This window comes from Chlorocebus sabaeus, chromosome 19 (genome assembly GCF_047675955.1).
Source record: "Chlorocebus sabaeus isolate Y175 chromosome 19, mChlSab1.0.hap1, whole genome shotgun sequence".
NCBI lineage: Eukaryota > Metazoa > Chordata > Mammalia > Primates > Cercopithecidae > Chlorocebus > Chlorocebus sabaeus.
In genome coordinates this window covers 33,095,911-33,108,547 of record NC_132922.1, presented here as the reverse complement: position 1 = coordinate 33,108,547, position 12,637 = coordinate 33,095,911, and the positions used below count along the sequence as shown (strand labels likewise).

General features: G+C 53.3%; 1 protein-coding gene across 4 annotated transcripts in view; it reads right to left on the bottom strand.

Moving 5' to 3' along the window:
• The window catches only part of BID (BH3 interacting domain death agonist), a 44,688-nt gene that overhangs the window by 17,532 nt on the left and 14,519 nt on the right, over positions 1-12,637 (bottom strand). For all 4 annotated transcript variants that reach the window (XM_073007085.1, XM_073007086.1, XM_073007084.1 and 1 more), the window contains exon 2: positions 5,922-5,991. In XM_073007085.1, coding sequence (XP_072863186.1) covers positions 5,922-5,933 — 12 coding nt within the window. In that variant the 5' untranslated portion in view covers positions 5,934-5,991. The remainder of the gene's footprint in view (positions 1-5,921; positions 5,992-12,637) is intronic.

The following is a 12,637-nucleotide window of genomic DNA, read 5'->3' as shown; positions in this document are numbered from 1 at the left end:
AACCCAAAAACTTTTAGAGGACAGTTCTTTTTTTTTTTTGTTGTTGAGACGGAGTCTCGCTTTGTCGCCCAGGCTGGAGTGCAGTGGCCGGATCTCCGCTCACTGCAAGCTCCGCCTCCCGGGTTCCCGCCATTCTCCTGCCTCAGCCTCCCGAGTAGCTGGGACTACAGGCGCCGCCACCTCGCCCGGCTAGGTTTTTGTATTTTTTAGTAGAGACGGGGTTTCACCGTGTTAGCCAGGATGGTCTCGATCTCCTGACCTTGTGATCCGCCCATCTCGGCCTCCCAAAGTGCTGGGATTACAGGCTTGAGCCACCGCGCCCGGCCTGGAGGACAGTTCTTACAGGGCAAATTGCTTTTTTGTTTTTGTTTTTGTTTTGAGATGGAGTCTCGCTCTGTCACCCAGGCTGGAGTGCAGTGGTGTGATCTCGGTTCACTACAACCTCCGCCTCCCAGGTTCAAATGATTCTCCTGTCTCAGCTTCCTGAGTACCTGGGATTACAGGCGTGCACCACCACACCCAGTTAATTTTTGTATTTTTAGTAGAGACGAGGTTTCATCATGTTGGTCAGGCTGGTCTCGAACTCCTGACCTTGTGATCTGCTCCCCCTTGGCCTCCCAAAGTGCTGGGATTACAGGCGTGAGCTAAGTGCCCGTCAGCAAATTGTTTTAATGCTTTGCTACGTGACACCTGTAATCCCAGCACTCTGGGAGGCAGAGGCAGGAGGATCACTTGAGCCCAGGAATTTGAGACCAGCCTGGCAGCAAGACCCCTATCTCTATAAAAAATAAAAATTAGCCAAAGGGGCATGCACCTGTAGTCCCAGCTACTCATGAGACTGAGGTGGGAGGGTCACTTGAGCCCAGAAGTTTGAGGCTGCAATGAGCCATGATCACACCACTGCACTCCAACCTGGGTGACAAAGTGAGACCCTGTCTCAAAAAAGAAAAAAAAATGCTTAAAATAAGGAGCTTGTGTATTGCTGCAGCCATAAAAAAGAATAAAATCATGTCCTTTGCAGCAACATGGATGGAGCTAGAGGCCATTACCCTGAGTGAACGAACTCAGAAACAGAAAATCAAATACTGACTGTTCTCACTTATAAGTGGGAGCTAAACAATGGGTGCCCATGGACACAAAGATGGAGCGAGCAGGCACTGGGCGCTTTACGGCAGGGAGGTGGGGGCGGGGCAGCACGACACAGTCCCTCTCCAGGCGATACCAGAAGCCTAGTCCCCACCAGTGCACGATATTCCCATGTAGCAAACATGTACGTGTACCCCTGAATCTAAAATAAAAATCAAATAAGGTGCTTGTGTATTGCTGTTCAGCCTTTACTTCCCCAAAGTTGTTTCTGAAAACAGGAAAAATTGTATGCAAAATTCCACTGCATCAATTCCTAACAGTTCCTGTATGCAGCAGCCGCATGGCACGAGACAGCTCACAAACAGGATGTGCTTCATTCCTGCCTCAAGCGACAGTCCTGGTGAGGAGAGAAGAGAGGACGCAGGCAGTGCTGTGGGCTAAGCTGTGTCACCCAAAAAGAAGTGTGCAAGTCCTAACCCCAAGTACCTGCCAATGTGACCTTATTTGAAAATGAGGTTTCTGCAGATGCAATCAAGTTAAGATGAGGTCGTATTGGATTAGGGTGGGTCCTAAATCCAATGACTGGTGTCTTTGTAAGAGAAAGGAGAGGGAGATTTAAGCAGAGACACACAGAGAGAACGCCATGTGAAGACAGAGGCAGCCACAGGAGCCAGGAGAATGCCCCAGAAGGAAGCAGCCACGCAACACGGGATTCCAGCCTTCAGGCCTCTAGAACCGGGAGGGAATCCGCATCTGTTGTTGAAAGCCACTCTCCTGCTTGGAATTGCCTAAAGCAGCCCCGAGAAGCTAACGCAGGCAGCCGCTGCCCAAGGACCTCTTTTTGACCTGCGCTTGGTAAACAGGCATCCAGAATCTGGAAACAGAGCGGCGTTGCCACCATGGCAGGTCAGGCTATCAAACTCAAGATCCCACAGAAAATAAAGACTTGAGGGGGCAGGGAGGGAGAGGAAAGAATGGCACCTGCCAGAGGAGGTCCAGATGCTGTGAGTGACCGTGAAGTCAAGCACTGGGCCCAGTGGGTGGAGAACTGTGTGGACAGGCTCCTGTGAGGACCAGTGCTTCAGGGACAGGCTGGGCTGGCCCCGCAGGACAGGAGTGGGCTTGGAAGATGGATGTCATTAGAGCTTGTGCTGTGCCAATATGGAACTATGCCCTTTTTTGATCTTCCAGATCCACTTTTTTTTTTGGAGACAAAGTCTCACTCTGTTGCCCAGGCTGGAGTGCAATGGTGCGATCTCAGCTCACTGCAACCTCTGCCTCCCAGGTTGGATGGATTCTCCTGCCTCAGCCTCCCAAGTAGCTGGGGTTACAGGCACATGCCACCACACCTGGCTAATTTTTGTATTTTTAGTAAAGATGGGGTTTCAGCATGTTGGCCAGGCTGGTCTGGAACTCCTGACCTCAGGTGATCTGCCACCCTGGCCTCACAAAGTGCTGGGATTACTGGCGTGAGCCACCTTGCCCAGCCTCTAGATCCACTTTTGATAAAAGAATTGATAGTTGTTTATCTTTTAGATCACAAGAAAAAAATATGTTAAGAGAAATGATACAGACAGGAAATCCTGCAAGGCATGTTACAAAAGTGATCTAATGGAGGCAGAAATAAGACGACCAGCTCCAGTGCAAAGAAAAGGATGGTACTGGCCGGGCACGGTGGCTCACGCCTGTAATCCCAGCACTTTGGGAGGCCAAGGCGAGTGGATCATGAGGTCAAGAGGTTGAGACCATCCTGGGCAACATGGTGAAACCCCGTCTCTACTAAAAATTCAAAAATTAGCTGGGCATGGTGACACATGCCTATAGTACCAACTACTCGAGAGGCTGAGGCAGGAGAACTGCTTGAAACCCCGGAGGTAGAGGTTGCAGTGAACCGAGGTCGCACCACTGCACTCCAGCCTGGTGACAGAGCGAGACTCTGTTTCAGAAAAGAAAAAAAAAAAAAAAGAAAGGAAAAGATGGTACCTACCCTACCCAATGCAGTTTCATAAATTGGAAAAATCCTGTTCCCCAAACCTGGCAAAAAAATAGCACCAAACAAAAATAAAACCAATCTCATTGTCTTTGTTTTATCAAATATCAAAACAATCAAAGAGGCAGCAGTTGGAAGATACTGACAAGCAAAATAATGCAAAGTTCTCCACACTTTTTAAAGGAAAATTAGGAACACTGATTTTGTTGTTGATTAGACAGGATCTGCCTCTGCTGCCCAGGCTGGAGTGCAGTGGTGTGATCTTGTCTCACTACAGCCTGAGACTCCTGAGCTCAAGTGATTGTCCTGCCTCAGGCTCCCAAGCAGCTGGGACTACAGGCATGCACCACCATGCCAGGCTAATTTTTGCAGTTTTTGTAGGTATGGCGGTCTCACCATGTTGGCCAGGTTGGTCTCAAACTCCTGAGCTCAAGCAATCCACCCACTCCACCTCCCAAAGTGCTGGTATTATAGGTGTGAGCCACCGCATCCAGCAAATTTTCTGTTATGTGCATTTTACCGCATTTTATTTTATTTTATTTTTACTAGGGGAAGAAAAATAAATATCTACACAGAACTGGCCGGGCGCGGTGGCTCACGCCTGTAATCCCAGCACTCTGGGAGGCCGAGGCGTGTGGACCACGAGGTCAGGAGATCAAGCCCATCCTGGCTAACATGGTGAAACCCCGTCTCTACTAAAAATACAAACAATTAGCCAGGCGAGGTGGTGGGCGCCTGTAGTCCCAGCTACTCGGGAGGCTGAGGCAGGAGAATGTCGTGAACCCGGGAGGCGGAGCTTGCAGTGAGCTGAGATCCGGCCACTGCACTCCAGCCTGGGGGACAGAGCGAGACTCCGTCTCAAAACAAACAAACAAAACAAACCAGAAAAAAAGAAATATCTAAACAGAATTAAAGTTCTGATGGGAAAAAAGGCTGAACCCTATAATTTGAAAGAATCTTTTGGAGTGTTTCGCTGTGATCCCCGCTCTGTGGCCCCGGGCGGGCTGCCTCACTGCTGCCCCGGCTTTCTCCCTCCGAAGGCAGGACAGGGGAGCGCTGGGCGCGTCGACGTCCAGCCCCTCACTGACCCGGCGGGCGGAGGCAGAGGCGGCGGGAGGGCAGGCGCCTCCTCCGGCGAGTCAGGGCGCCACACTGTGACGGCGGCGTTCTGCCTGCGGAGGCCTCCAGAGCACGAAGCCGGAACAGCAGCGGCAGGTGGGAAGGGACGGTGGCACCCACAGAGTGGTCTTTTGGACACTGACAAGAAGCCTGGATCAGGACCGGGGGAGCTCCTGCAATCTCCTCTGTTCATGTAACTAACATCAAACTCGAGCCACTGCCTCAGCCCTCCAGCCACCACGCTGTAATCCACACCATCCCCACCTCTGGAAAGGACGCCCAGTAGGGGCAGCTTGAGAACCTCCTGGGTGCTCGGTGATCTCCATGCTCAGAAACCGCGACACAGGCCGCCAGTCACTAAGCGCCAAGGCATTAGACTTCGCAGATGCCTTCCCAGAGGCTGCCAGGACAGCGCGAGGCCCCGGTGCCGGGCGCCCTGCAGAGGCTGCAGAACTCGGCAGGAGGGGCGGGAGGAGGCTCTGATGCAGTGGGTAGAGAGGCTCCTGACCCGTGTGCTGTGATCTTCTCTCCCCAGACCATTTAAAGGGAAGGAGAGGCAAGGAATCCTTCAGGGAGCATCCTGCTGAAGGCAGGACAATGACCACAGGGGCTCCGGGCTCCCCTCCCAGAACTCCACCGCTTTTATCTTTATAAAGACAGGGTCTTACTATGTTGCCCAGGTTTCTCAATCAAACTCCTGGCCTCAAGCAATCCTCCCGCTTCTGTCTCCCAAGTCACTGGGATTATGTGCCACCTCACCCAGCTATGAAGGGAAATTTAAATCCAGTGGGTTGGCCGGGCGCAGTGGCTCACGCCTGTAATCCCAGCACTTTGGGAAGCCGAGACGGGCGGATCACGAGGTCAGAAGATCGAGACCATCCTGGCTAACACGGTGAAACCCCGTCTCTACTAAAAAATACAAAAAATTAGGCAGGCGTGGTAGCGGGCGCCTGTAGTCCCAGCTACTCGGGAGGCTGAGGCAGGAGAATGGCGTGAACCCAGGAGGCGGAGCCTGCAGTGAGCCCAGATCGCGCCACTGCACTCCAGCCTGGGTGACAGAGCAAAGACTCCGTCTCAATAAATAAATAAATAAATAAATAAATCCAGTGGGTTAAAAATGTTTTGAAACACCTTACAGTTTCCAGCACTTTTATTTGACCTTTATTGATTTATTTGCTCCTGATAGCAATGGCATGGGTTAGACAAGATAAGTATTGTTGTCTTGCTTTTACAGTTGAGAGAATTGTATGAAGTGCTTATGTAATGCCCACTTTCTTGTTTTTAAATCTCTTTTGTGTGTGTTTGCTTGCTGCTTTGTTTGGACAGGGCTGCAGTGCACTGGCACAATCACAGCTCACTGTAGCCTCGACCTCCTGGCCTCAAGGAATCCTCCTGTTTGGCCTCCCAAAGCGCTGGGACCCACAGCCTATGGCTATCAATGGTCTTAAACCAAAAGCCCCCCTCGCCCTTGCAGTTAGCCCCAGGCGCTGTGTGGAGGGGCCCCACCGAAAGTGGAGTGCAAGGAAGGTGCAGGACAGGGAAAGGGAGGACTTCCCGGCTCTTGCCTGCTTCAGTGAGGGGCTGGGCAGGGTTCGTCTGTGCGGAGCTGTGGTAAGGGCCATGTGGGCTTGGCCTTAGCCCTCATGGAGGCGTGCTGGGGGACATGCCGGCCCTTACCCCTCACCCCCCCCCCCACAAGGCACCCGCAGGGGATCTGGCCTCTGACCTCACAGTCCATGGCCTGGGCAGCACGGCAGCTCCGACTCACTCCTGGTTCACGGTGTCCCAGCGGCGACCTGGAAGAGGACACACACAGAGTGGGCAGCTGCTCCTGGAAAGCCCCGGTCAGGACCCCTCGGGAGGACAACGCAGCGGGCTTGGGCTCCAAAAATGGTGGCTGAGCCCAGGTCCTGGCCTGACCAGAGCATCCTGGGTTTCTTTCCTCTTGGCTGGAGCCAAGCTGTTTCCCTCATTCCAGATACTCGCCCAGGCACTCAGTGCCCTGGGGCCAACCCCACACTTGAATTCAGCCTTCCCATGCCACCCCAGGAAGACCTCAGGCATCAGGGAAACAGGGCCGTCGGCTCACAAATTATTTTATTATCATAAAATGTAAAATGTTTATATATAGAGAGAATGGATTTGACAATTAAAAAATTAAATCTTCCGGCTAGACGCAGTAGCTCATGCCTGTAATCCCAGCACTTTGGGAGGCTGAGGCAGGAGGATCACTTGAGGTCAGGAGTTCAAGACCAGCCTGGTCAACATGGTGAAATCCCATCTCTACTAAAAATACAAAAATAGGCCGGGCGTGGTGGCTCACGATAGTAATCCCAGCACTTTGGGAAGCCAAGGCGGGCAGAACACGAGGTCAGGAGATAGAGACCATCCTGCCTAATACGGTGAAACCTCATCTCTATTAAAAATAGAAAAAATTAGCTGGACGTGGTGGCACGCACCTGTAGTCTCTGGTACTTGGGAGGCTGAGGCAGGAGAATCGCTCGAACCCGGGAGGCGAAGGCTGCAGTGAGCTGAGATCATGCCACTGCACTCCAGCCTGGGTGACAGAGTGAGACTCTGTCTCAAAAACAAAACAAAACAAAACAAAAAACAAAAATAAGCTGGGTGTGGTGGTACACGCCTGTAATCCCAGCAACTCGGGAGGCTGAGGCTGGAGAATCGCTTGAATCCAGGAGGCGGAGGTTGCACTGAGTCAACATTGCACCACTGCACTCCAGCCTGGGTAACAGCTCAAGACTAAGATTGATCTGAGATGACGATTGCTTGCACCCGGGAGTTCAGGGCTGCAGTGAGCTAGGATGGTGCCACTGCACTCCAGCCTAGGCACAGAGGGAGACCCTGGCTCTAAAATAAAAGAATGACCAGTCTGGGCCAGGCACAGTGGCTCATGCCTATAATCCCACCACTCTGGGAGGCCGAGGCAGGCGGATCATGAGGTCAAGAGATGGAGACCATCCTGGCCAACATGGTGAAATCCCGTCTCTATTAAAAATACAAAACTTAGCTGGGCGTGGTGGTGCATGCACACCTGTAGTCCCAGCTGCTTGAGAGGCTGAGGCAGGAGAATGGTGCGAACCTGGGAGGCGGAGGTAGCAGTGAGCCGAGATCATGCCATTGCACTCCAGCCTGAGTGACAGAGCAAGACAACATCTCAAAAAAAAAAAAAAGAAAGAATGACCAGTCTGGCCAAAATGGTGAAACCCCATCTCTACAGAAATACAAAATTAGCCAGGTATGGTGAAGCAAACCCTGTGGGCCCAGCTACTCAGGAGGCTGAGGCAGGAGGATCACTTAAGTCCAGGAGGTAGAGGTTGCAGTGAGCGGAGATCACACCCCTGCACTCCAGCCTGGGCAACAGAGTGAGACCCTGTCTCAGAAAAAAAAAAAAAAAAAAAAAGATCTTTGTTGGCATCAGTATAGTAAGGTGTCTTAAAAAGACTGAACATAAATTTCTACAGAACACTGTGAATAGAGTGATCCTGTTTTAAAAAGTATTTGCCTGTGCGTGTGTGTATAGACACAGTATCAGGTTGAACCAAATGAAATGGCTATTTTGTAGGACAAAACCAGGCACTGGCAATTTCACACGGTTCTTGAATACATAGGAAATAAAAAGCAAACAGAGGAGAGAGCCTGTGCCCAGGCAGAGGAGGTGGCAGGAAGCAGCACTGACAGGCGCCTCACCCACCTCCCCACCTTGGGGCTCACACAGCCCTGGGGGCCCTGCACCGCTGCAGGCTGCACCCCACTCTCCCACTGGGGAGCCCAGGAGAAACCCTCACTGGGTGTGGCCGTGCATTTCATAGGAGGGGACCTGAGCTGCACGACAGACAGGGAGGCACCAGGGCCCGGCTCCGGGGCCATCTGCCGGCTCCACAGGGGAGGAAGGGGAGCCTGCACCCACACGAGACAAAGCGCAAGACAGAGCCCACCCCACGAAACAGGCCACAGAGGCCACAGCACCTCCCAGGGCCACTGCCCAGGCCACGGCACAGTGGACCAGACCCTAGCTTCCGCCTCAAGGTCTGCAGCCCCCGCGCCTCGCCACTTTGTTCTCCAAGGAACAACTTCAGGGGTCTCTGTGGGGAAAGTGCCCACTGTCACCTCCGAGCTCAGGAGGCAGCTCACAAAAACCAGCTTCCTTCAGACTCAGATACACGCCCGCGTCACAAGCAGACTGCGGCCACCTTGGCACTGCAGCGAGTCTCCCACCAGACTCATGCAGTCCTCAGCCAGGGCGACTTGGACACCCAGGAAATATCTGGTGCTGTCTGGAGACATTTACGGGGCGCATGCTCCTGGCACTGCAGGTAGCAGTGGGGGCACTGCTGAGTACCCTGCAATGCTCAGGGTAGTCCCACAACCCATCCAGTGCAAAGTGTCGCTAGCGCTCAGGGCCGAAGTCCACACCAGTGTGTTCATATACACAGCAAACACCACTAACCCATACCAGTGTCACATACATGGTGGAACACCCACTAATCCAGACTGGTGTGTCACAGCAGAACGCCACTGACCCACACCGACATTGTCACATCACAGAGGAAGACCACTGACCCATGCCGGTGTGTCACACACACAGTGAATACCACTAACCCCAGTGTGGGGCATGCGAATAGCTTACATTGTCACCACTAAAGACAGGGCTGGGATGAATACCCCGATGGGACTTTTTTTTTTTTTTTTTTTAAGATGGAGTCTCACTCTGTCGCCCAGGCTGGAGTGCAGTGGCACGATCTCGGCTCACTGCAAGCTCCACCTCCTGGGTTCACGCCATTCTCCAGCCTCAGCCTCCCGAGTAGCTGAGACTACAGGCGCCCGCCAAAACGCCCGGCTAATTTTTTGTGTTTTTAGTAGAGACAGGGTTTCACCGTGTTAGCCAGGATGGTCTCGATCTCCTGACCTCCTGATCCGCCCGCCTTGGCCTCCCAAAGTGCTGGGATTACAGGCGTGAGCCACCACGCCTGCTCCCCCATGGGACATTTTTTATCAAATCCATGATCATATGGGATAACAGAGGGGCGAGGTGGTGTGGCAGTCTCGGGAGAGGACAGAGTGAGGGCAGCTCCCCTGGGCTGTGCCTTGAGGCCGCACGGCCCAGACCCTGGGGTCCCCACACCCTGGGACATGAGGCCGCCTCCTCTGGGCAATGGCCTTGGAGGGCTTTAGGAGCCGGCAGCGGCATTCCTAGGCCTGGCTGGTCAATTTCGGGCAGAGCACCAGCCCTGGCTTCATTTGTCACTTAAGAAGAAATCGAATGAGTCAATTGTAGCTGTGAGTGGGCCTCCAAGGGCGTGGACGCAGACTCCCTGGAAACCACAGAGGCTCCCCAGTCAATAGCGGCCCTACCCCCACCCCAACCCCTAAACAAAGTTGCCAGTAAGAAGGAAACTCAGGCAGCCAGGAGTTCATGCCCACTCTCTTCCAAGGGCCAGTGGGAAGACAGCCAGGCAGGTGGGGAACGGGAAATACCCCCGCCTCACCTCAGTGAGGCTGCCCTCATGCCAGGACGCTCACAGCCAGGATCCCTGAGGCCCTAGCAGTGAGCAGGGTGACGGGCGGAGTCCTGCGTGTGCCATTCCCCCGGCCTCCAGGACTCTGCCGGACGGGGGTGACAAATACCATCTCCGACAACAAGGACCCCAGCAGGCACCGCCAGGCCCCATCCGCAGGCCTCCCCTCCAATCCTCACCACAGCCTCGCCAGGAAGGCGCTTCTGCCCTGGTTTCAGAGACACAGCTGAGGCTCCAGGGTGCCCAGGGAGGGCAGGGGGCAGCTTCGCTGCTGCTGAGCTGGGGGGCGCCAGGCCCGCACGAGTATGCTCAGATGCCAGCTTTGCTTCTGAGGCCCATGGGCCTCCCATGTACTCTGGAAGCCAAATGTCCTGGAACTCATTGAAAACACCACGCAGCCAGTCAGATAGAGGCGTGGGCCACGTGGGGACAGGCACAGCACACAGGTGCTCCCAGAGGAAGATCTGTAAGGGCCAGATCTCTGCAGGGCAGTCCTCTCCTGGGCCAACATCATCCCTGCCTTCCTGGTCCCACTCACAGGCGAGAGCTGACTCACTGCATTTCTTTTCTGTTTTTGTTTTGTTTTTTGTTTTGTTTGAGACAGAGTCTCACTGTGTCACCCAGGCTGGAGTACAATGGTGTGGTCTCAGCTCACTGCAACCTCCACCTCCCCGATTCTAGCGATTCTCCCGCCTCAGCCTCCTGAGTAACTGAGACTACAGGCGCCTGCCACCACACCCTGCTAATTTTTGTATTTTTAGTAGAGACGGGCTTTCACTATGTTGGGCAGGCTGGTCTTGAACTCCTGACCTCATGATCGCCCGCCTCAGCCTCCCAAAGTGCTGGGATTACAGGCGTGAGCCACCGTGCCCAGCCTGAATTTCTTTTTTTTTAAGAGATGGAGTGTCACTATGTTGCCCAGGCTGGCTTAGAACTCCTGGGTTCAAGCAATCCTCCTACCTCGGCCTGAACTCCTGGGCTCAAGCCATCCTCCCACCTCGGCCTTCTGAGTAGGTGGGGCTTCAGGTGTGCACCACAGCACCCAGCTAAATTTATTCTTAAATAACAAATGACTGTCACTATGTTCCCCAGGCACACACACCTCCTAAACACTATGCGACCTTGAGGTCACCCACATGCGGCACAGGAGGGCACGCCAGCCCAAAGCCAGGACAACCAGCTCGACTCATGCCCTGGCCACCACTGACACGCTCTGTGGCTTTGGGATGGCATTCTCCCGCCGGTAGACGTGCTGGGCTTGCTGGCAGTGCAGGCACTGTACTCAGGGCTAGGGACAATGGCAAAAATGATCCATGTGTCCGCGGCCCAGTGGAGCTTATTTACAAAAATATACCATTATACATACAGTGGACACCATGAAAACAAGCATGTGCTACTCTAGGAACGTCGATCCACCCCCCAAACTTCACGGCATGCTCTGTGCAGCGCCAAGGAACGCACCAACCGGGGAGTGTGAACACACAGGCACCGTGACCTAGACTGGTGACCCAGAGAAGGGGCAGTGCCATTTGGGTCAGGGCTGAAGAATGCCCAAGAATTAATCAGAAAAGGAGAGGGGCAGGGAAGAAATTCCTGACACTTCACTTTTCTGGGCCTTGGTGTCTTCAGAAAAATAAAGGGTTTGGAGGCCGGGCGTGGTGGCTCACGCCTGTAATCCCAGCACTTTGGGAGGCCGAGGCGGGCGGATCACAAGGTCAAGAGACTGAGACCATCCTGGTCAACATGGTGAAACCCTGTCTCTACTAAAAATACAAAAATTAGCCAGGTGGGCTGGGCACGGTGGCTCAAGCCTGTAATCCCGGCACTTTGGGAGGCCGAGGCAGGCAGATCACGAGGTCAGGAGATGGACACCATCCTGGCTAACACGGTGAAACCCTGTCTCTACTAAAAAATACAAAAAACTAGCCGGGCGAGGTGGCGGGCGCCTGTAGTCCCAGCTACTTGGGAGGCTGAGGCAGGAGAATGGTGTAAACCCGGGAGGTTGAGCTTGCAGTGAGCTGAGATCCGGCCACTGCACTCCAGCCTGGGTGACAGAGCGAGACTCCGTCTCAAAAAAAACAAAACAAAAACAAAAACAAAAAATTAGCCAGGTATGGTGGTGTGTGACTGTAATCCAGCTACTTGGGAAGCTGAGGCAGGAGAATCACTTGAACCCAGGAGGCGGAGGTTGCAGTGGGCTGAGATCGTGCCACTGCACTACAGGCTGGGCGACAAGAGCAAAACTCCATCTCAAAAAAAAAAAAGAAAAGAAAAGAAAAATAAAGGGTTTGGAGAAGGTGATTTCCTTTTTGGTTTTTTGTTTATTTTTCTGAGACGGAGTCTCGCTCTGTCGCCCAGGCGGGAGTGCAGTGGCATGATCTTGGCTCACTGCAACCTCCGCCTCCCAGGTTCAAGCGATTCTCCTGCCCCAACCTCCTGATTAGCTGGGATTACAGGCGCCCACCACCACGCGTGGCTAATTTTTGTATTTTCAGCGGAGATGTGGTTTCACTATGTTGACCAGGCTGGTCTCGAACTCCTGACCTCGTGATCTGCCCCCCTCGGCCTCCCACAGTACTGGAATTACAGGCGTGAGCCACCGTGCCGGCCTGTTATTGTTCTTAAATGAACGCACGTGAAAGGTTTTATTCAACTCATTTTTAACAGAGGAAACAGCGATGTTGAAATCATTCAAAGGAGTCCACGAACTGTGTGCACAGGCAATGGGGAAACTGGGAATGCGCTCACAAACTGAGGCAAAACTGGGCCCAGTAGCCACAAGGCACTGGTTGCTTTCTATGGAGCAAAGTTCAATCGCATTTCTTTCTTCCTTTCTTGTTTTTTTGAAATGGAGTCCCGTTCTGTCACCCAGGCTGGCGTGCAGTGGTGCAATCTCGGCTACTGCAAC